General features: G+C 39.1%; 2 protein-coding genes across 2 annotated transcripts in view; one reads left to right on the top strand and one right to left on the bottom strand.

The window, feature by feature from the left end:
* Positions 1–3,673, bottom strand: part of FKBP9 (FKBP prolyl isomerase 9) — a 72,393-nt gene extending 68,720 nt beyond the window's left edge. The window contains exon 1 of the mRNA XM_032234755.1: positions 3,592–3,673. The gene's annotated coding sequence lies outside the window, so the exon portion shown is untranslated. The remainder of the gene's footprint in view (positions 1–3,591) is intronic.
* A 114-nt stretch (positions 3,674–3,787) lies between these two features.
* Positions 3,788–20,565, top strand: RP9 (RP9 pre-mRNA splicing factor). Its single transcript, XM_032234756.1, has 6 exons — positions 3,788–4,153; positions 10,640–10,670; positions 14,151–14,280; positions 16,914–17,005; positions 19,520–19,581; positions 19,951–20,565. Exons 1-6 carry the CDS (start codon positions 3,969–3,971, stop codon positions 20,135–20,137), a joined length of 687 nt encoding a protein of 228 aa, XP_032090647.1. The 5' UTR covers positions 3,788–3,968; the 3' UTR covers positions 20,138–20,565.
* Positions 20,566–22,288: the final 1,723 nt, after the last annotated feature.

Here is a 22,288-nt window from a genome sequence, read left to right as displayed (position 1 = left end):
GTCCCGGGCCATTCCCAAAAGATCCCGCTTAATTTTGGTGCCTTCTTCGACTGGTTCCTACGCCCATCTGCTGCTGCTTGCATGGACGGGGTAGCATAGCGAGTGAGCGGGCGGATGGGCGGGGGAGCGAGCTCGCCTTTCTAGCCCTACTTCCGGACAAGCCGTGGGAAAGCCTCCGCGAAAAGAGCCACCTGGGGTCACCGCTTCTTCTTCTCCGAACTCAGAGTAAGTGACGTGCGGGGCGAGTGAGCGGGCGGATGGTGGTGGGATCGCTGCCCGCTGCACTGCAGCTGACTCGCCCCGGGCCGGGCGGGCTGGGAGGCTTTGGGCATCCGGGCGGGAAGAGCGTGGAGGAAGGCAGAGCGGTGCTCAATGCGACTCTGCTACTTCTGCTGGAGGAGCCCCTAGATAGGGAAGGCGGGTGGCGGGGTGGAGCAAGGGAGCGCAAGCAGCGGATCCCGGGCTCATATGCAGACGGAGCTCTCCAGGCACAGGAGCGCTGGAAAAGTGCTCCACTCATGCACCCACCGGGACGGAGCACGCTTGCTCGCTCGCTCCAGCCCTGCCTGCTGGCACGCTAAAGTGCCAACATGACTTTGAAGTGCTGGCTTGCCTGCCACGTCGGCCCGCGCGGAAGGCAAGCCGGCACTTCAAAGTCATGCCGACAGTTTAGAACTCGGCCGCCATTCAGCGAAACATGTTTCGCTGAATGGCGGCCGAGGGGCATGCTAAAGTGCCGGCATGACTTTGAAGTGCTGGCTTGCCTTACACATCAGCCCGCGCGGAAGGCAAGCCAGCACTTCAAAGTCATGCCGGCAGTTTAGCATGCCCCTCGGCCGCCATCCAGCGAAACATGTGTCACTGAATGGCGGCCGAGCCCTGCTGGCAGCCTTCCGGGCTGGCCAGCCATTCAACGCTCGCACCCAGCGCTTGCACGCCCACAGGACGGCACCGGGGAGGAGAGGAACTGCGCAGGTCCTGCCGCTCATGGTACGGGCGAGGGTTGGTTGGCTGGGGGTGGGGGTGGCTGCTGCCAAGGCCTCCAGCCTTGCAATCCTGGGCGGGGAAGGCAAAGGTTCGCTCCGGAGCTGCGGAAAACCGTTGCACCGGGAGGCCTCTGCCCCGGGGATCCCCCGCTCCACCCATTCGGATTATCCCCAAACCCAAAAGAGCCTGGCCGCAGGGGTGCAGGCCAGGGAAGACGGGGTTTGGGGGCTCGGAGGAGGAAGGGGTGATCTCCCCTTCCATTTGTCTGTCCCGCTGCAGAGCTCCTCCTGGGGGAGGGGGAGGTGGCGAGTGCACTGATCCCCGTTTGCAAGACCAGCCCTCCACCTTCTTGTCCCGTTGGGAAGGAGGTGGGTGGGAGACGAGAAGGGGGCAGGCTGGCCTCGCTGCTTGCATTTCCCCTATTCCCCCCCTCCCAATATAGGTGCAGAGAAAGAGCCAGGCTTCAGAAAGGAAAGGATATTTTTAATAATTTTCTTTGTCTGAATATGATTTCCCATTGAGGAAAAGGGGAGTTTTAATTCCCCACCAGTAAAAAAAAAGTTTAGTCTTTGAAGGGCCCTTGTGTGACATCTGCCTGTGTGTGTGTGTGTGTGTGTGTGTGTGTGTGTGTGTGTGTGCGTGCGTTCTTCGGCCCGCTAGACTAATGGGGGCCCGGGGTAGGCGGAGCCCGGCGAGCCTCCCAGGCCGAGAAATTGGAAGGAGTGAAGTTGCGAACGCTCCGAGGAGTGAAAGTATTTAGTTGTTTGCTGCTTGTTGTGAAAGGTTTTCTGGTGCTCTGGCTTTGGGGAATGGTTTTTTTGCAGTGGAAAGTCGTGTCCGGGATTCCACCAGTTTGTCCTGCAAGTATTAGGCACCGGGCTATCACTCCTTGAGCTCGGTGGAGCTTGCTGTCAGGTTGGATCAGTGTGATCAGCTCCGGAGAAAATCTTGTAAACGCGGGATATGTAAGAGCGAAATTGAGGCTCCGCAGAAATAGGCTGCCGGTCCTGTCCGCGGACAAGCGGCTGAAAGGCGATTTAAAGCAACCTGTAACTTTGAGGCGCTTTGCTGAGAACTGTTGCGCGACTTGAGAGAAGGAAAAAAACTTTTTCTGGCTAAAAGCCGGATGGGGATCCCCGGGGAATTTCTTAAAGCTTTGCACGATGCGGTATGCTCTTCGGGGGAAGAGGCAGAGACTCCTGTGGGGATATTATTCCTATGAAATTATTATAAACATTAGAACTTTTCCTTAAAAGACCAGGGAATTTCAAAATCTGATTTAGGAACTTTGCTTTTAGGAACTGTAGAATTTCCTTTTACAATGATTTAGCTCAGTTAAATATTGTCAAGTAAATTAAAAGCAAGTAACTAAAACAAGGGATATTCATAGGCATCATCAATTTAATAATTCATCGCTATTAACCCTGTTTTCCATGCATCCTGCAGATATAAACAATGCATTTACCATGTTTATGTGACCTAGTTAAACAGGACCCACTGATCCCACTTAGTTTTTTTTTTTTTTTTTTTTACTATTTGCTGACCTCTGTCTCCCGCCCCCAGTATATCTAATCCATTAGATTAGTACAACAAAACACAAATGCCAGTTTTGGAAAATGCATCCCCATCAGTATGTGAAGGAAAGGAATGTGGATCACTCTTGTGAGATTATGCCTGGGGCAGCAGTGATGTACAGTACAGTATAGTATGCTGTCTCTTAGGGTTTATTGAACATAGGAGAATAATATGAGAGGGATTTGATGTAAAATAAGCTCTTTTAATGAATTCAAAATCAATGCAGCAGACAAGACATGGGAGTGAACATAATACACACTTTAACAATTTTTTTTTTCTTTTAGCCATCAAATACTGCAGCAAATGTGTCAGTAATAATAGCAAGACAGGCATAGGATTTTCCAGCCAGGTTAATTTTACTTTTTTATGGTTTTGATGTTGTATTTAATTTTATCTGTATTAGAAACTTATGAAGGCTGTGCAACATTTTGAGGTGATATAGAGTATGTAAAGGCATGAATACAGTAGAACCTCTGGTCACAACCATAATTCGTTCCATAACTTTGGTCGCAAACTGATTTGGTCATGAATCAAACCTAATTTTGGAAATTTGGCGCTTACAAAAAAAATGGTGCAGAAGGGGAAATCAGCGGGGGGGGGGGGGATGTGAATATTTTGGTCAGAAGCGTTCATGACCAGAGGTTCTACTGTATAACATCTTCACTTAAGACTTAAGATTCACTTAAGATATAACATCTTCACTTAAGATTCACTTAAGAACTGTGGCAAGAAAGGTGGTATAGTGACCAAAGTTACAATGGCATTGAAAAAAGTGACTGATGACCATTTTTCACACTTAGCAACCGTTGCAGCATTCTCATGGTCACGTGATCAAAATTTTGATGTTTGGCAACAGTTACAATTTATATTTGTAAATTGTAGTTACGTTGAAATAAAAAAAATATTACAATACTATTTTTGCATTGTATGAAAATTTTTGTTGCTCCGTATAAAATTTTTAATGAAGCCCCCCCCCCCCCCCCATCAAAGGTGTCCCTCTTTACCAATCTGAAAATCTGGTCACCTTACCCAAATCCTGTGCACGTTTCCTGGAAGTTGCCACCATTGGATCCAGAAATCTAATTATTATATTACGAGGGGTTAAAGCAGCTTTAGCAGGCAACGTTTCCTCGCAAAAAGAATCCCAGTTATAACTGCAAAGTGATGCCGTAAAATACTCCGGCTTTCCCTTCGCTTCGGCCCCGCCCGAAGAGGAGCAAAGCTTCGCCAAAAGGCTGGAATAAGAAGAGAAGGGGGCGCTGCTTCGAGAGAGGTAGCCCCGCTAGCTGAAGGAAGTGTCTGTTTCCACTCCAACCTGGAAGTGAAAGGAGACGCCGGTCGAGCGGAGGCCAAGCCTGTTTGGGAGCCCGATCGCTTGCCGTGGTCCTGGTACTGTCACTGCGGCCATGTTCCAAGGAGGCAAGCTGGAAGTGGCAGGGGCAGGCGGCAGCCTCCGGAAACATCGGCGCTCCAGCGAATCGCTGCCCAGCTGCAGCTCCCAGACAAATCATAAAGGGCAGGATCGGAAGGAGCAAAAGCGAAATAAACGGGTTGTGCAACAAATCCAACAGATCCAGCATCTGGAGTCCTTGTAAGCAGATCCTCTTCGACGGTCCCTTGACTTGTTTATTTCCTCCTTTTCCTCCCGAGTTCCTCTATCTCGTGACCTTTAGCAGTACACAAACCTGTAAGGTTGCGATGGTATCCTTCCTAATCCGGTGCACAACTACAGCTTGGTTGTAGTGTTGAGGAGGTCGCTCTAGGCTGAGAGATAAAGGTTGCTGGTGAGGATTTTCTTAAGAAAAAGCATGAGATTCATCTGCAACTAGCAGCCCATCAATGTCTTAATGCCTACTTCAAGTTAACTGTTCATTTGTCTAAATCTTTCATAAAGGTATTCATATTGGCAACAGTTACTGGCCTTGTGCTAAGGAATTTTATTTCTTAATTCTATGCTGTGTGAGATAAATCTCTTCTCTTCCACTCAGCACATTAGACAATGACTCCAGATTTTAGAGTTATGAGAAAAAATGCTCTGCTGTCCAGTGTTTTCATACTATGCACACTGTTATGTATTTTTATTGTATTTGTTTCTTATTCATAGATCAAAATGTTTCATAACGATATCCATTGTTGGGCTCATTTTATTGTTCTATCATGAAAGCAGGTGGGATCAACACTTTTTAAAAGCAATTTTGTGAATAGAAGTGCTATGTGCCAGTCAGTTCTGGTCCGAGGTGTGTGCAAATCCTTACATACCAGCTATTTGATGCAGTGCTGTCATTATGAAAGTCTGTAGAGATTCTCAGTCATCCAGGTCAAAGTTGTTTTTTCAGGGGGCAACTGGACTTTCTTGTTTTTTCTTTTGAAAACATTTCATTTCTCCCCCAAGAAAGTTTTTCAGCTCTAACAGGATAATGGGGAGTAGAAGGGTTTATATTCCTTGCAGAAAGCAGTCCATTCCTTCCATTCCCCACTATCTTGTCAGAGCTGAATAAACTTCTTGGATGAGAAGCAAAGAAGAAAGGGGGAAAAAACAAGAAAGTCCAGGTGCCTTCTGAAAAAGCCCCTTTGGGACAATGCTGCCATTCTGCTTTTGTTTTAAATTTATCTTATTAACATATAGTACTCATTATCCAGGGAATCATGGCAAGCATTACAAATCTTATACATAAAATAATAAATTATATAGGTAAATAAATGTCTTGTGACTGTCATTTGTGCTAATGGGAAGAAACAAACTTTTTTTCTCACTTACAATCCAAGAAAAAAACTAATATGTTTCTGACAGATTGTTGATACAGAATAAGGACTGGAAGCTATCATTATGAACATGTCATCTAGAGCAGTGGTCCCCAACCCCCGGGCCACGGACCAGTAGCGGTCCGTGGATCAAATGGTACCTGGCCACCCAAGGAACATTAAATTATTTCCATTTTATTTACTGTGGTGTATTTCTCTCGGGTTTGTTCGACTTTCCATGGACGAGAGGTTAACCGGGAGCTGAGAGACGTCACCTAAAGCCGCACCAATACCACGCATGCACAAAATATTGTGATATCAGGGCGCTCTTCTCTCTGTTCACCGGTACTTTCTCATGTTTAACAGTGCTTGGTTTATGTGTATATTGTGTTTGCTCAAATTTAACCCAGAAATTAGCAAAAATGAGTACAAAACACACGTTGTTAGAAAGTTTCCTTGGGAAAAAGAAAAGGCCCAGTGAGGAGACAGAAGAAGAGCCTTCAACATCAAAGAAACATAAAACTTTTAACAGACAATACCATGAGTCCTACTTGAAATATGGATTTATCGGGACAGGTGATTCCCACACACCAACCCCGCTCTGCATAGTTTGCGGCAACCAGCTCTCTAATGAGGCAATGAAACCTTCAAAACTGCTTCGCCACTTGAACGCCAAGCACCCTGGATTAAAAGACAAGCCCCTGGAGTATTTTGAAAGAAAAATATGGGAACACGAAGGACAGAAGAAATTTATGAGGGCCACCACATCAATAAAGGAGAATGCACTGAGAGCATCATATTTGGTGGCTAACCGTATTGCGAAGGCTAAAAAGCCATTCACTATCGGTGAAGAATTGATCTTGTCCTCCACTAAAGATATTTGCCATGAACTTCTAGGACAGGCTGCTGAGGAAAATATAGCACATGTGTCTTTGTCAGCTAGCACTGTGACTAGGCACATTGAGGAAATAGCCGAAGACATTTAAAAAAAATTTTTTTTATTATTTTTATTACACACACAAAGAAAGAAAAAACGAATCATCTTTCGTTACATCTTGTAGAAAGTGTGTCCATTGGTACAGATACATTTCGTGCATTTCTTCTACAATCATTACCTATACTTCATTCAAATTAAGTTGTACATTTTAGAATTTATGTATTTTATTATCACTGTATTTGATTATAGTTTTTTTTCTAAAATCATTTATATTTAAAGACACAACCACCTACTGGCATTACTTTCACAATCTCAATGAGTCTGCCATAACTTTACATCTTTATAACATATTCTAAAAAAGAGTCAATTAGTAGGATATCTAACATTCCCTCCCCTTTTTTCCCTCCCAATTGGTAATTTCTCACCAATTAGCGCTTCTGTCCAAATTACTTTTAGTAGTACAACACACCTGTATATATCATTAAATATTATCCATCAACATTTCCTTATTATTATTGTAGTTAACTAAGAATTGTTTACTATCTCACCTCTCCTCTGTTCAGGCCCAAAAGACATTATACCTTTATAACCAGCTCTCAACAAAAATTTGTTAATAAGATTTATAGGTCTTTTCCCTAATCCCCAAATTGCAATTTATATCCAGTTTATTTTACTAATTAAGGTTATCATTTCATTGTTATTATCTTGATTAATTATATGTTAACAAACTAAACATTTAGAATCTAGAACACTCTAAAAAATGTTGACATTTCTGTTTAATAATCACCAAAAGTATCCATTAACATTTCCTTATTGTTATTATAGTTGAAAAAAAGGAAAAATGAATTGTTTACTGTTTGTATCACATCTCCTCTCTTCTGACCCAGATTAATTTACCTTCATAACAAGATCTAGACAAAGGTTTGTTAATAAAATTTATAAGTCTTTTCACCAGATCCCAATTTAAAAGTTATGGCCCAATTATTTATCTTAATTAAGGTTATCATTTAATTATTAATATCATAGTAAATTATATGTTAATGAATAAACATTCAATGATAATCTAAAACAGCCTACAAGATACTAAAATCCCTACTTATTAATCATCAAAAATTGGCTAGTTTTTTATCATCAACTAGCATTATCAACCAGTGTCTTTCCAGTAGTGGAATGGTCTTATCTCTCTTGGCTGCTGTTGTGTCTATTCTCTTTTCAGCTCTTTTCCAGAGTTTTGAACTTCTCTCCGCACTTTGTAGCTTAGAAGATCTCTCATGTAGTTTCGTTGCCCTGGAGTTGTTTTTAACATAAGCTTAACTTTGGTTGTCAAACTTATTTCTGGATAGGTTTGTCTTCTTAACTCCATTCTTTTCGCTCTTTTTTTTCTTCTAGATCTTGAAGTTTGGGGTAAAGCTCCAATTGTCACAGTCACTTTTCCAGCTTCCCTTCTTTCCACTTTCAATCACATTTGCTCCATTAGTAAGTTCATCTATTATCTTATCTTTGTTTTCTGTATTTTCATTCTCTTCTTTAATTTTTGGGGGTCCAACCCCATCATCTTTTACTGTGATACCCCATAGTCTATCCCATTTCTTATCAAATCTCTCAAATCCTTCTAAGATATTTTGAAGTCCATGCAGGATATTTTGAACTTTTAAGTTTTCTTCATCTGAATATTGATCCATTTTTCCAAAAGAAAAGAGATGTAAAGAAAAAGAAAGAATCTGATAATCTCTGCCACTCCAGCCTGTCAAAAAGAGAAAGTTTCTTGGATAATATATCTATATTTAAGCATAAGTTCTTTTGTAGTTTTCAAAGTAGAAGGGTTCTTGCCTTTTTCTTTCCTTTTCCTTCTTTTGCCAAAATATTTTCCAAACACACCCGCAAAGCACTGTTCATGCCTGTGAGTCTTTATCAGGTTTTATAAACAAGCTCCAAATCCTTCCTTTGCAAAGTCAGTGAAGTCAAGTAGGAGTGATACATTGTTTCAGGGGAAAAAAACTTCAGGCTCAGGCTTCCGACTGACAAATTCAACTTTTTTTTCTTTTTTATATACCCTTTCTTCAAGTATCTTTAATATACTTTTATAACAAATAAAAGGAGGAATTTGTTAAAATAAAAAAAAAGTTTTAGTTTAAGCCAAAAGAATTAAGGTAGTAAAAAATAAGGAAAAAAATCAGTCCATTCACTTTAAGCGGAGAAACAGCAAACGTTGCAGTCACTTCAATCCACAAAAGATCATTACAAGCAAAAGTAAAGAGTTTTCTAAGACAGTCCAATAAGGATTAAATTTGCTGCCTTATTCTTACTTAGAGGACTAATATCTTTAAAGGAAAAAAAATTCTTAGGGCAATCTTCTGAAAGTAAAAGAAAAAAAAACCCTCACCAGATGGAACACTTTCACTTCTTCTTTCCTTCCGGAGCCGTCTCTGACTATGTCAGCCTGGGGGCTGCCTGTTTGCCGCCGGTTGGAAGCACTTTCCTTGGGTCGACCAGGGACTTTGCGGTGTCCTTGCGACCAGCAAGGTTTTGTCTTCCTAGTCACCGTCTCTTTGGAACGGTTTAGATTCTACCGGGGCAAAAGTGTCATCGGTGAACTTGGACTGTCGAGTCCGCATGATGTATCGTCCCGACGTTGGCTCCTCCTCTTCGAAATAGCTGAAGACATTGAGACACAATTGTTGGAGAGGATTAATACATCACTGTGGGACACACTCCAGGTTGATGAATCTACAGATATCGACAACAAGGCAATACTACTTGTTTATGTGCGATATCTGTATCAGGAGGATGTGCATGACGATTTATTGTGTGCACTATCTTTGCCAACCAACACCACAGGAGCAGAAGTGTTCAAGTCACTGGATGGTTATATATCAGGACAACTAAAATGGTTCTTTTGTGTCAGCATATGCACAGACGGAGCTGCTGCCATGACCGGACAACTGTCGGGTTTAACTGCTCGGATTAAGGAGGTTGCACCTGAGAGTGAATCTACGCATTGTATCATTCACGGGAAATGCTGGCAAGCCGAAAAATGTCACTGGAACTTAACAGCTTATTGATTGATGTCGTTAAAGTTATTAACCACATCAAAGCACACGCCCTTAACTCGCGCCTGTTTAAGCAGCTTTGTGAGGAGATGGACGCAGAGCACAGATGCCTTCTCTTATACACAGAAATAAGATGGTTATCTAGAGGAAAATCACTAACCAGAGTAACCAAGAGCCATTGCAAAGATTTCTCTCAGAAAAGAAGTCACCGCTGGCAGCACATTTCAGTGACAAGTTATGGGTCGCAAAACTGGCTTACCTGTGTGACATATTCAGCCTGCTCAATGAACTCAATCTGTCCCTTCAGGGGAAAATGACAACTGTTTTCAAGTTGGCAGACAAAGTAGCTGCATTTAAAGCCAAACTGGAGTTGTGGGGATGGCGCATGAACAGTGGCATTTTGGACATGTTTCAGACATTAGTGGGGATTTTAGGTGAGCCTGAGCCTGAGCATTCATTCTCCCAGTTGGTGCATGATCACCTGTCTTTGCTTTTTAAAAAGTTCGAGCGCTACTTCCCAACCACAAAAGACCCACGAACTGGTAAGGAATGGATCCATGACCCATTTGTCAACAAACCAGGCGAATCTAGCATGTCTGTGCAAGAAGAAGATCAACTGCTGGAGATTGCTAATGATGGCGGCCTTAAAACTATGTTCGAAACAACAACTCTGCCGGTGTTCTGGATTAAAGTCACGGCGGAATACCCTGAGATTGCCACCACAGCACTTAAATCCTTATTGCCATTTCTGACATCCTATCAGGGTTTTCTGCAGTGACAGCAACCAAAACAAAACAACGGAATAAACTGGACATAAGCAACACACTTCAGGTGTCATTGTCTCCTATTACCCCCAGATGGAATCATCTCGTTGCAAAGAAACAAGTTCAGGGTTCTCATTGATTTAGCGTTCTAGTGAGTTAAAATATTAAATCACTTTATATTCATTTTTTGGTGTATTTGTATTTTATTTTGAAGGCATGTTTAAATACAATTAAATTAAAATTATTAAATCAAAACAATCTAAAATATAAACAATCAACGTCCCCCCCCCCTCAGTGGGCCGCAGTAAAATTATCAAACGTTGACCGGTCCGCGGTGATTAAAAGGTTGGGGACCACTGATCTAGAGAGAACTCTTTACATGATTGAAACTACTCATTTTTATTTCATTATAACGACACCTTCTTAAATGGAATCATTTTCCAAAATTGTTCATATTATGTAAGGCAATTGAAAAACACTGTTAAAGAAAGTATCCTCCTACTTTTGTGGCAACTCAAAAAATCATCATTGCTTAGTTTTTAAAAAAAATATTACTAAAGATATATTTTCAATTTATTTTTCAGCTATGAGAAACTTCCTCCAGGGCTAATTAAGGTAGGTAAGAGAGCTATAAATAATATTTTTAATGAAAAAAATAACAGATACAATGTAAATATTCTTCAAATTATTCTATGTGATTGTGTATGCCCTGAAATCCATTTTTGCCTACAGAAGTGTTAGTGTTATTTTTGCATCTGAGTTTGAAGTAAAATATATCCATCAGATTTCTTTTAAAACATCACTAGGCAACTTTTTCAATATAGAATGCCACATTTGATTCTATATAGCATGGATCGTCAACCTGGTCCCTACCGCCCACTAGTGGGCCTTTCGGGATTCCAGGTGGGTGGTAGGGACTTCCGAGATTAAAACCTTCTTTTGAGCGAGTGGAGTGACTAGGCGCGAACGCACACATCAATAAACCAACGTGCACAGTTGCAAAATAGGAAAAGCAAATATGTGGGAAAAGGAAGGGGAGGAGTGGAAATGGATAGCAGGGACAGACAGAAGCCGAGCAGAGCAGTTGCAAAATAGGAGAAGCAAACATGTGGGAAGAGGAAGGGGAGGAATGGATAGCAGGGACAGGCAGAAGCCGAGCAAAGCAGTTGCAAAATAGGAGAAAGAAAAGTTATAGGCAGGAGAGAATTGTTGTTGGCTAATAATAATAAGTGGGCTAACTAGCTCAGCCTTATTTTGTACATTGCTCTAAGGAAGGTAAAAAGAAAAGGAGATAAAAAGGAAAAGATAGAAAAAAAAATAACAAAAAAAGGAAGAAAAATAGAGAAAAGGGGATAAAATAAAGTAGGAGAGTAAGCAGTGCTTAGTCTGGCTCATAAATTAAGTTTTGTTATCTTATAAAATAAAAGAAAGAAATAAGTAAAGGAAGGAGAAGGAGAAAATAAAAAAGGGAAAAAGAGATCCTTGATATAGTGAAATACTATAAGAAAGGTAAAGAAGAAGAAGGCAGGAAAAGGATTTTTTTTTTGATAGTGACAGTTAATAAAAATTTGTACCTCATACAGCATTGTTTTTGATGTTTGTAACAAAAGGGAAAAGAGGAGAGAAAAAAGCACTGTGTGGAGTGCAGATCAAAACGTAAGAGTAAAAGTAGTTGTTAAATTGTGAAACAAATTTAGAACCCATGTCTGAAATAAAGAAATATGCTCGTGGCTATTTACCAGAGTATCTGAAGATGGGTTTCATTGAATCTGTTACAAATAAACAGCTTCCAATGTGTTTACTGTGCCACAAGACATTATCTAATGAAGCAATGAAGCCAAGTCGATTGCGAGAACATCTTGCTACAAAGCATTCGCAAGATAAAGATAAGCCCATTGAATATTTTCAAGAAATCTATAAAAGATTTCAAAATCGTTTAACAATAGCTGCATCATTTCAAAAACAACATGCAAAAATGAGGATGGATTAACTGCAGTTTATTGCATATCACACTTAATTGCAAAAAATGGTAAAAGTCATAATATTGGAGAAACTTTGATAATACGCTCTATCAAAGAATTTATCTCAACAGTAATGCATCAGGATAAACCTGAAGTTTTAAAAACATTGCCCCTTAGCGATAATACAGTAAAGAGACGCATTGACGAAATGGCGGCTAATGTTGAAAATAAACTTATAGGTATTCTCCAAAATTCTTCATTTTCCATACAATTGGATGAGTCTGTCATTGCAGATAATAATGCTCTACTGATGACATGTACGTTATCTTGATGAAAACAATACATTGCAAGAAGAAATGCTATTCACTGTCACTCTGATTACAGATACAAAAGGATTATCAATATTTAATGCTGTGAAATCATACTTTGCAAAAAATAATATACTCTTGAACAATATTGTTGCATGTGCTACTGATGGAGCACCATCAATGGTAGGCCGCTATCGTAGGTTTGTTGCTTGCTTGAAGGAAGAAGTACCAAATGTTTTGTGTATTCATTGTGTTGTGCACAGACAACATATTGTAGGAAAATATTTAAGTACAAGTCTCCATTCATCATTAAGTATAATAATTAAAGCTGTAAAAAAGATCAAATCTAATGCCAAGTGTGATAGAATGTTTCGACAGCTGTGCCAGGACAATAACGAGCAGTTTTATTAGGTTACTTTTACACACACAAATTTGATGGCTCTCAAAGAGTACATGCTTGTCTTGTTTTGTTGCATTATTTGATAGTGTCATACAGTTTTTTGAAATTGATAATGAGGCTGGTCTCTATGAACAGTTAAAAACCATAAAGAATGATGCCTTTTATTTGGCAGACATTTTCAAGAGATTTAATGAAATTAATTTGCAGTTTCAAGGAGCCAATATAACTCTTATAAGTTGCAAAAATACTGTGTCATTATTTATCGAAAAGCTTGATCTTCTCCGTAATATTTTAAAGAGAGAATTTCATCAGTTTCCTGAATTGTCCTCTATAAACAATGATGTAACTCTGGGGGATATTGAAAGATTCAGTAGCCACCTCAACGAACTCAAATTGGATATGGAAAAACAATTTCAATATATTTTAAACTTAAAGGTGCATGACTGTATGATAAATCCTTTTACCACAAATGTTGCTGAGATTGATATAACTTGAAGAAGAACTATTAGAACTTAAATATGACGAAGAGAGTAATTGTAATTTTGGCAGTGGTGGATACCAAAAACTCTGGCAAAATAAAAAAAATGCCTGCATTATATCCAAATATGTGGAAAATGATGTTCAATTTCCCTACCACATATCTTGTAGAATCAGGCTTTAGTGCTGTTAATCAAATTATGAGCAAACAGAGAAACCGTCTGAATATCACCGAAAGAGGAGACCTTCGTTTGTTCCTTACGAAAATCGAACCAGATATCAAATATTTAGTCTTGCAGCATCAGCCTCAAAGCTCTCATTAATCACTAGTAAAGCTAATTTCAATTTACTTTATTGTTTTCTAATTAAACTTTATAAAGTTAAAAATATTATAAACATGCATAAAGTAGAAATAAAAAGATAAATGTACGTACATTTCTTTTTTTTAAAAACACCCTTCTTTCTAAAAAATATTCTGCACTTGCGCAAAAACTGGTGGGCGGTAAAGAAATTTTTCCATCAAGAAATATCCATTAGTGGGTGGTAGGTAGAAAAAGGTTGACTACCACTGCTATATAGCATGAGAGTAGGTGCAGCTGTCCAGACAGCTTCAAGTTCAAATACATACAATTAATGCATACAGTATACCATACATGTCCATTCAAGAGGAGACTTAATAGTATTCAGGATCTTGTTGCAAGTAGGTACTTTTCTGCTACAATTAGAAGCAGAAAACTAACAATATTCTGAATGGTTGCTGGTGCAGGGTGCTTCATCTTCTACTTTCCGCCAATCCTGTGTTGACAATCCCTGGTTGTTCACAAGTCAGCTTCCAGGAAGTATGAGTTCTAGCCATGATTGCAAATTACTACTCTGTGCCTATAGAAAAATATCTTGCTCACTTATTTATCTTTGTAGTTTTAGTGGATTTCTTTTCTTTCTGTTGCAGGAAAATGAGACTAAACCAGAAGACTGCATTCCTGATGTACCTGGCAATGAAAATGCACGAGAATTTTTAGCACATGCTCCAACCAAAGGATTATGGATGCCTTTAGGAAAAGAGGTCAAGGTTATGCAATGTAAGTAGAGCATCTAGATTTTGGAGGTTCTGTAATAAATCCAACAATAGGGTTAATTGGTGAGAATAGGACATAAAATCTTTTCTGTAGCAGTTACCATTTTTGCTCAGTGAAGATGATTGATTTATAAATGCTTTTTGCTTTATGATATATATATATTTTATACTAGTCTTTTTCAAAAAGATTGTAGCTTTAATTCTTATTATTAACTGCATTTCCAATATACCCTTTATCAGTACTTTCATGAATAGAATAACTTAAAATATTCATAGCATTTAAGGAAAGGAGAGAATAAAGGGTAAAGAAACATGCATTACCAAACTAGAAGTACTAACTTAGAAACAGTATAAATGCTCAGAAATGTGCATTCAGTTGGTGCAAGCACATGGATAAGTTTGAAAGCAACATGGCATCTTTATAATCAATTGATTTATAGTCAAGAAAGGTAGGATAGTTGAAGAAAAAATTCACCAAAGAAGTATCCTCAGAAGCTGTTGGTGTCTTCAACTGCGTGCTATTTTTAAATAGACATGTTGTCAGATCCCTAAAAGTGAACTACCATTCAATTGGGAGGAGGGGAGCCTTGGAGTTAAATCATTAGCTACATCTGTAACAACTGAGTTTTACAACTTCACAACTGGTTTCCTGTCACCGGGAATCTAAAGGTCCCAACATCTCTGGAGGGATATTTATGATAGCCATGTGGGATATATTACTTTGATGTCTAACTAGAGATAGCCATGGAAACGTGTGTTTTATTGACTCCCAGGGTAGAAGGGTTAAGGAAGCATCTTCACGCTTGTGTATTGGTCAGAATCTGCATTTGGACAAAGGAGAGAGGTCATTATCAGCTTAATCCCATTTGCATGGCCTAAAGGTTTTCAGATGCTACTTTGCCTCTAATGGTTTCCATCCTGCCTGATTAAAGGTTCCTTTTGAAATAACCCGTTTCAAGAGTCTTTACTTTCTCAAGTTAAGAGAGGAGTCATTACACATGTAGGATTGTGCTATGAAAATCCAATCCTATTTGGATGCAAACAATGTGCTTAGTGCTAGCACTTAGAAGGGATAATCTTAAATTTGTGTGGGATGCTTAATTCAGCTTCTTTACTATAATTTTTTAAAGCAGAAAAATGTCTTAGTTTTTAGTATCATGGAAATCTGATACCTCAGACACCGCAACATATTTTTCCAATAAGAGCTTAGACCAAAGGCCAATGAGGTACATCCAGGAAATTTGTAAACAAGACATGAAATTAATAAACATATTTCACTGCTACATGTCAAGTATTTAAGTTATAGCAGTTCTAACTCCAGGAGCAGTCTATAACTACCAATGTCACAGAATAGCTGTGATATCATTTTGCATAAATTTGTCTAACCGGCTTTGAAAGCAATCCTTGGTAGCAACCAGGAGCTCTGATGATAACAAATTCTACAATGTTATTAAATAATTGTACATTAAGGAAAAAGTTAATGTTTTTTACAAATTTACTTATCAGTACAGAGATTCATAGCAATTCATTTTTGCGGGTAACGTCATATTTTCCATGCCATACATTAATTTGTAATCTTCCATGATGTTTCCTATAAGTTACATCACAATAAGAGCCTCAGTTTCTTAAGATCCTGAATCAATTTGATCACATCCCTCTGGAACTGGAAGCCTACTCAAAACAAATCAATCTTTTTTTTAAAAAAAAGTTTATTTAATTTTAATTTCATACATATAACCACAAATATACCATTACATCTGAAAAGATTTTTCATGTATTGTCTTTTCCCATATCATTCCCTCAATCCAGAACAGCTGTCATTTGCTCTTCTGCTTTCAATATACCATAGAATACCCTATTTCACCACTGTCCTATCTCCTCTCCCTCTCTCCTCCTCCCTACCTCCTTTCTTCTCTCTACCATCCCTCTCTTCTCTACTTCCCCTTCCCCTCTCCTTCTACTCTCTCCTCTTTTCACTCCTTCTTTCTCTCCTACTTCTCTTCTCCTTTCTATTTCCCTCTCTCCTGTCTCCTTTCTTTCTCCTTATCTCTATCTTTCCTTCCCACTCTCTCCAATTAATTTACATGGTATATTTCAGCATCTGAGCATACTTCATTTAATATTTTCTGGTATTGATAATTACATTCAAATAAACATCTTTCATATTTATAATTTTACATACATCTTCTTTTAATGGTGTACATATTTCAAAATTCCATTATTTGATTAGACCCCCAAAAGCCCATTTTTTGAACAAAGTGTGAGCCGGATTCGAGTTTCCCGCTAAACTCATACTAATTTTACATATATATCATTAAGCACCCCAGATTTTTAATTCTCATCAGCACTTCAGTTAATTATTTTCATTGGGCGTATTTTCAGTTCCCATTGTAACATCTCACATATCTTCTCCACTTAAAGTGGGGGGGGGGGATAAAACTACCTGTTCAGTTAACCACACTTATTTCCTGTAAATGTCATTATTAGTATTATCTATATATATAATTCCCTTCTTCCTCTCTCCTATCAACTTTCTTTCTCTATGTATGTATCTATCTGTGCCCTTTTGTAAAAAAAAAGTTAGAAAAAATGGGTAGAATATGATTTTTCAGTGTTAATCTCTTTCTTTCTCTCAAGGCTGGAGATGTAAACGATATGGACACCGAACAGGAGATAAAGAATGTCCTTTCTTCATCAAAGGCAACCAAAAATTAGAACAATTCAGAGTAGTAAGTACTGTAAATTGTGATATAATTTACTCTAAATCAGGGGTGTCAAACTGGCAACCCATGGGCTGGATGCGTCACTCATGGGCCATGCTTATCCCAGCTCCGTGAAGGAGGAAATGTCACAGTATGTCATATCATGGCAATGTGATGCCTTGAGTTTGTCACCCATGCTCTAAATGATCATGTGACAAGAATCTTAAATTAAGACATCTGATTTTTTAGATAATGTTAATTATAGATATGTTAACATAATTCTGTAAATATGATATGCTAATATTAATCTTTCATATAGCACTTTTCTAGGAATAAAGTGAAGACAGTTTCAGTAGAGAATAAATTGGAGTTAATTTCTCTCTCTGTCACTTTGCCTTAGCCAACCACTACATGTTCAGGATCATCCCAAGACATGTTGCTTTGGGAAACAAATACTAAACATATAGATAGCTTGCTCAGGCAGAAACATTATTGAGATATGCCCTTTAACTACAATAATTGCTTATGCCAGTAATTCTTAATCTGTGGACCCCCAGAGGGCCACAAAAGCTTGAACAAATGTTATGATTTAAATCTTGAGTTAAGTCTTGGTGGTCCATGGCCACAAAAGATATTTAATGGGGGTCTGTGGTAAAGAAATGTTTGAGAACCACTGGGTTATGCTGTTATTCCCCTCTACTTGCCTTTCCCCATCCAGCACTTAGGACTACTGTATGCCTTGCATCAAAATTCATAAAAGGAGAATGAAAGTATTTTATTAGGGCTGGATATGCTTTGAAACAAATTTAGAAGAAGGGCTTCAAGCCTCAGAATAAAGCAGGGATGCAGTGGCTCAGTGGTTAAGACATGAAGCTTGTCAATCAGAAAGGTTGGCAGTTCGGTGGTTCAAATCCCTAGTGCTGCATAATGGAGTGAGCTCCCATTACTTGTCCAAGCTTCTGCCAACCTAGCAGTTCGAAAGCATGTAAAAATGCAAGTAGAAAATAGGAACCACCTTTGATGGGAAGGTAACAGCATTTAGTCATGCCAGCCACATGACCATGGAGATATTTTCAGATACCGCTGGCTCTTTGGTTTTGAAACAGAGATGAGCCCCGCCCCCTAGAATTGGGAACGACTAGCACATATGTGCGATGGAAACCTTTACCTTTACCTATGCTTTGAAACAAATTCAGAAGGGCTTCAAGCCTCAGAATAGAGCAGCACATTTCCAAAATCTTGTTGGACTGATTAATTGAATTTCAGAGAAGTGTAGTGCTTTTATAAGTCCTGAAATACTTCGAATTGGTTTCAAAGCAAACATGGTCCTTTTACTTTTGCACTATTCATTTCAATATTTATCCTCAAATTAGCCTATGCAAATAAAGCCCACCGGGTTTTATATAGATTCTGTACCAAAAGCCGAGAGGGCAAATTGTATTAAACATAAATGATTAGATAAGCATGTATTGATAAAGTGTTTGGCTATTTATGCATTTAGAATTGATGTATACATTAGAGATATAAATTCTGTATCCAGTCATTTTGAACTAACTGCAAGCTAGAAAATGAAAGTAAACATTTGAAAATTAATCATATAAAAATATTGCAACTGTTAGCTGCTTTGAATTTCACTCTTTTACATTCTTATATTTCAGTTTTGGTATTTGTAGTTTAAAAAATTAGGAATAATACTGAAAATGACACATTTGGTTTTCTTTTGTTTGTCCAGTTTATTATCTATAGGACATAGCAGTTTAAGTTATGACTCCAAAACAGAAGTCCAAAGGAGGATAGGTGCAATTGTATAACAGAAAATGGATTTAACAAATTGTTAATGCATATAAAAGAGGCAGGGTTTGAATTTTATTATACTGAATTTTTTTATCTAAATCCTTTGATTGGGAGAAATTAAACTGATCCATAAGTTATATTTTAAAAGTAAGATATCAATATAATCTGTCCCTAGCAACCTGCATGAACCAAGAGTGTAGATATAAAACAATTAATGCATGGGACAACTCTCCAGAATAGGCTGACAAAATTGTTTTGCTTGTGTCCATAGACTGATGGGAGGACGTGATAGGCAGCCTTGACTAGCAATCTATACCATGCTATTTTGAGAACTCCACAGCTTCTGCAAAAGTTGCCAGTGACTCTTTCCAACAACATTTGGTAATGTGGTTTGCCATCACAATTTGGGTCAGTAGGGTTAGAAGTTTTAATGTTTTCTCATCTTTGTTAACGCATGTTGTTTGTATCCCACCCACAGTACCCTACACAGTACTCTACATGGGATTTCAAGTGACGCTTGGTTAGGAAAAAGGTTGCCACTCCTATGTAGAAAATGCCATTGGTTTTGGGGTTTTTTGTACAAAAATTGTTTAGAACAACCTTCTAAGCCTTTCAGATACATTTGGATTATAAATTCCAGGATTCTCAAGCGAATTTCAATCCAACTCTATCTGGAGGGCATCACATTAAGAATGTAAAAAGTAAGAAATTATTTGTTTGGATATGAAGCTTTCTTTCCTCTCTAAGGCACATGAAGACCCCATGTATGATATAATAAGAGAAAATAAACGCTATGAAAAAGATATGAGGTAAGCTTGGAACTCTTTTAAACAATTATGATAAAAGTGATGATAGCAATACTTCATAAATTTCCAAATATTTTATGACCATTATAAGAAAGTTCAGTAATATAGTCCCCAAGTTTGTAGTTGAGCGATAGTGACTTGCCAGAGTGAGAATGCCTGTGAGATGTGAATCAAGAAATTACCAACAATCTGTTATGACAACTACTTCATTTTATATTTTTCTGCAAAGAAAAAAACAGTGACTTCTTAATTGTAAAGAACCCCTTTTAATTCTAAGGTAATAGTTTCAAAGTTTTGTTTTAAAGTGCTATCCAAGTGAAATGAAACCTGCCCAAGCAAATATCATTTGACATTGTCTGTTTATGTGCTTAGGATAGAACAGTTAAAACGGTTGCTTGAAGACTCTACATCAGATGAAGACAGCAGCAGTGAAAATTCCAGTTCTTCAGAGAGTCAGGTGAAGCACAAGAAGAAGAAAAAGAAAAAGGAAAAGAAGAAAAAAAAGAAAAAGAGAAAACGCCGATCCTCTAAATCAAGCAAAAAGTCTGAATCAGATTGAGGAGATAGTTGCCTTTATGTCAATAAGTTATAAAAGATCCAAAGAACATTCCTTCATTTCTGTTTTACCTGCATCCTCTTCCTTTCTTGTGTTGGAAAACCACAACAACAACAAAACAAGAAAGTTTATTTTGTATCTGTATGAGATGCTGCTAAAGAAAACTGCTTAATTTATACTCTGACTTGAATCCTGCAGACTCTTTTTAGCTATTTTTGTAAAAGGTCCTCCACCCTTAACTTTAATAATCAATCAGTGTAGGAAAGGGGAAACAACCAATAGGAAGTTCCAAACTACCAATAGGAAAGTTCCAAAAATAACTCTCAAGATTTACACAAATATCTTTTCATCAAAGTTTTATATGATTTCAAACCTTTATTGTCAGAGTACAACATACAGTGAGATTGGCTGAACCTCTCTTCATGCAATCCCACCACCACAATACAACTCACAGTGAAAGACAAAAAAATCCCTAGCCCAGTGAATCCTACTAACAAAAACCTATTGCACCATGTGAACTTATTACACATTGTGCCAGCCCCGCAAATCAATCAGACTATGTTGTTGTAGAGCTATTTTTCATTCAGGAGTCTGACAGCCCACAGATAAAAACTGTTCTTCATCTCCTTCCAGATGGTAAGAGAATAAAGAAGGGCTGACCAGGGTGTGAGTCATCCCTGAGGATTTTCCTCACTCTTTTAAGGCAGAGAGTCCTAGTGATGTCGTCTGGTGTTTTGTGCTGTGCTCACCACCCTCTGTAATGTCTTTCTATCCGTGGCTGTCAAGCCACCATCCACACAGGGCCGGATTTAGATGAAAAGAGGCCCTAGGCTATTCCACTTATGAGGCCCTTTCACCTCCCATTTTTAAGTTTGTAAATTACATGAGAGACAATAAAATACATCATTACCGTGATATATATAAATATATATCAATATATATAGCTGGCCTCCCGACGGAGGGTGGCTCTGCTCTGCGGCAAAGGCAGTGAAGCCAGCCTTCTCCCCTGCTGCGCTCAGCTGCCTGGCTCGGCCCCCTTGCCCTCACCTGCCTGGCCGCTGGTGGGCTCCGCATCGACGGGGCGGCTACTGGGAGTGGCCGCACCTCTCGCCCGACCACCGGTGCCGGGAACGTGGGCAGGCTCCCCAACTGCCACGGCGCTGGAACAATCTTAACCAATACATTTTTATGTTTGTTTATTAGTCATATGCGTAGAATTTCTCCTTATTTTCGGTTCAGTGTTTTAGTGTTCACTGTTTTTAGAATAGTGTAATTTTAATTTTGCTAACAATTTGAATGTAGGCCCCTCTTGATCTTGAGGCCCTAGGCTGAAGCCTAGTTAGCCTATAGGAAAATCCGGCCCTGATACCATACCATAATGCAATGAGTGAGGACGCTTTCTATTGTGGCTCAGTAAAAGAAGGTCATCCGTTGTTGTTCCACTTTATTTTTTCACAAGACCCTAAGGAAGTGGAGTCTGTAACTAGACCCAATAAAGTGGTATCATCTGCGAACTTAATGATCACAGTGGATGGGTCAGACCGTACACAATCATGTGTACAATGAATACAGGTAGGGACTGAGCACACAGTCATACCCTCCCGTGGAGAGCCAGTGCTAAGCTTCAGGGAGGTGGATATGACAGATATGACTCACTGTTTTTCGCCGGTCCCTCAGAAAGTCTTTGATGGAAGAGGGAAAATCCAAGTCAGTCAGCTTTTCAATAAGGATGCTTCAGAAAATGGTAATTTATGAAAAGCATCCTGAAAAGCGTAGTTTCTGGGTTTCTCTGGATGGCTCACTACAGAATATAAAGAAATAGCCATGGCGTTGTCTGTCAATTTATTCCCTCTGTAGGCAAACTGATATTTGTCAAAGTCTGATGGGAGTCCTAAGATGTTGGAGAACCAATCTCTCAAAGCATTTCAACATTACAGATGTTGGTCCAATAAATCTGTAGTCATTTCGGCAGTTAATTGCTGTTTTCTTTGGGACTGGAACAATAGTGGCTGCTTTCAAGCAAGATGGAACATTGGCCGTTTGCAGGGAGATATTAAAGATCCTTGTCAGAATCCCTGCTAACTGGTCGGCACAATTCTTTACCACTATCCCTAGCATCCCATCTGAACCTGCAGCTTTTCTGGGATTCACGGC

This window comes from Thamnophis elegans, chromosome Z (genome assembly GCF_009769535.1).
Source record: "Thamnophis elegans isolate rThaEle1 chromosome Z, rThaEle1.pri, whole genome shotgun sequence".
Lineage (NCBI taxonomy): Eukaryota > Metazoa > Chordata > Lepidosauria > Squamata > Colubridae > Thamnophis > Thamnophis elegans.
The sequence above is the reverse complement of the archived record's forward strand: the minus strand, read 5'-3'. Positions and strand labels throughout refer to the sequence as shown.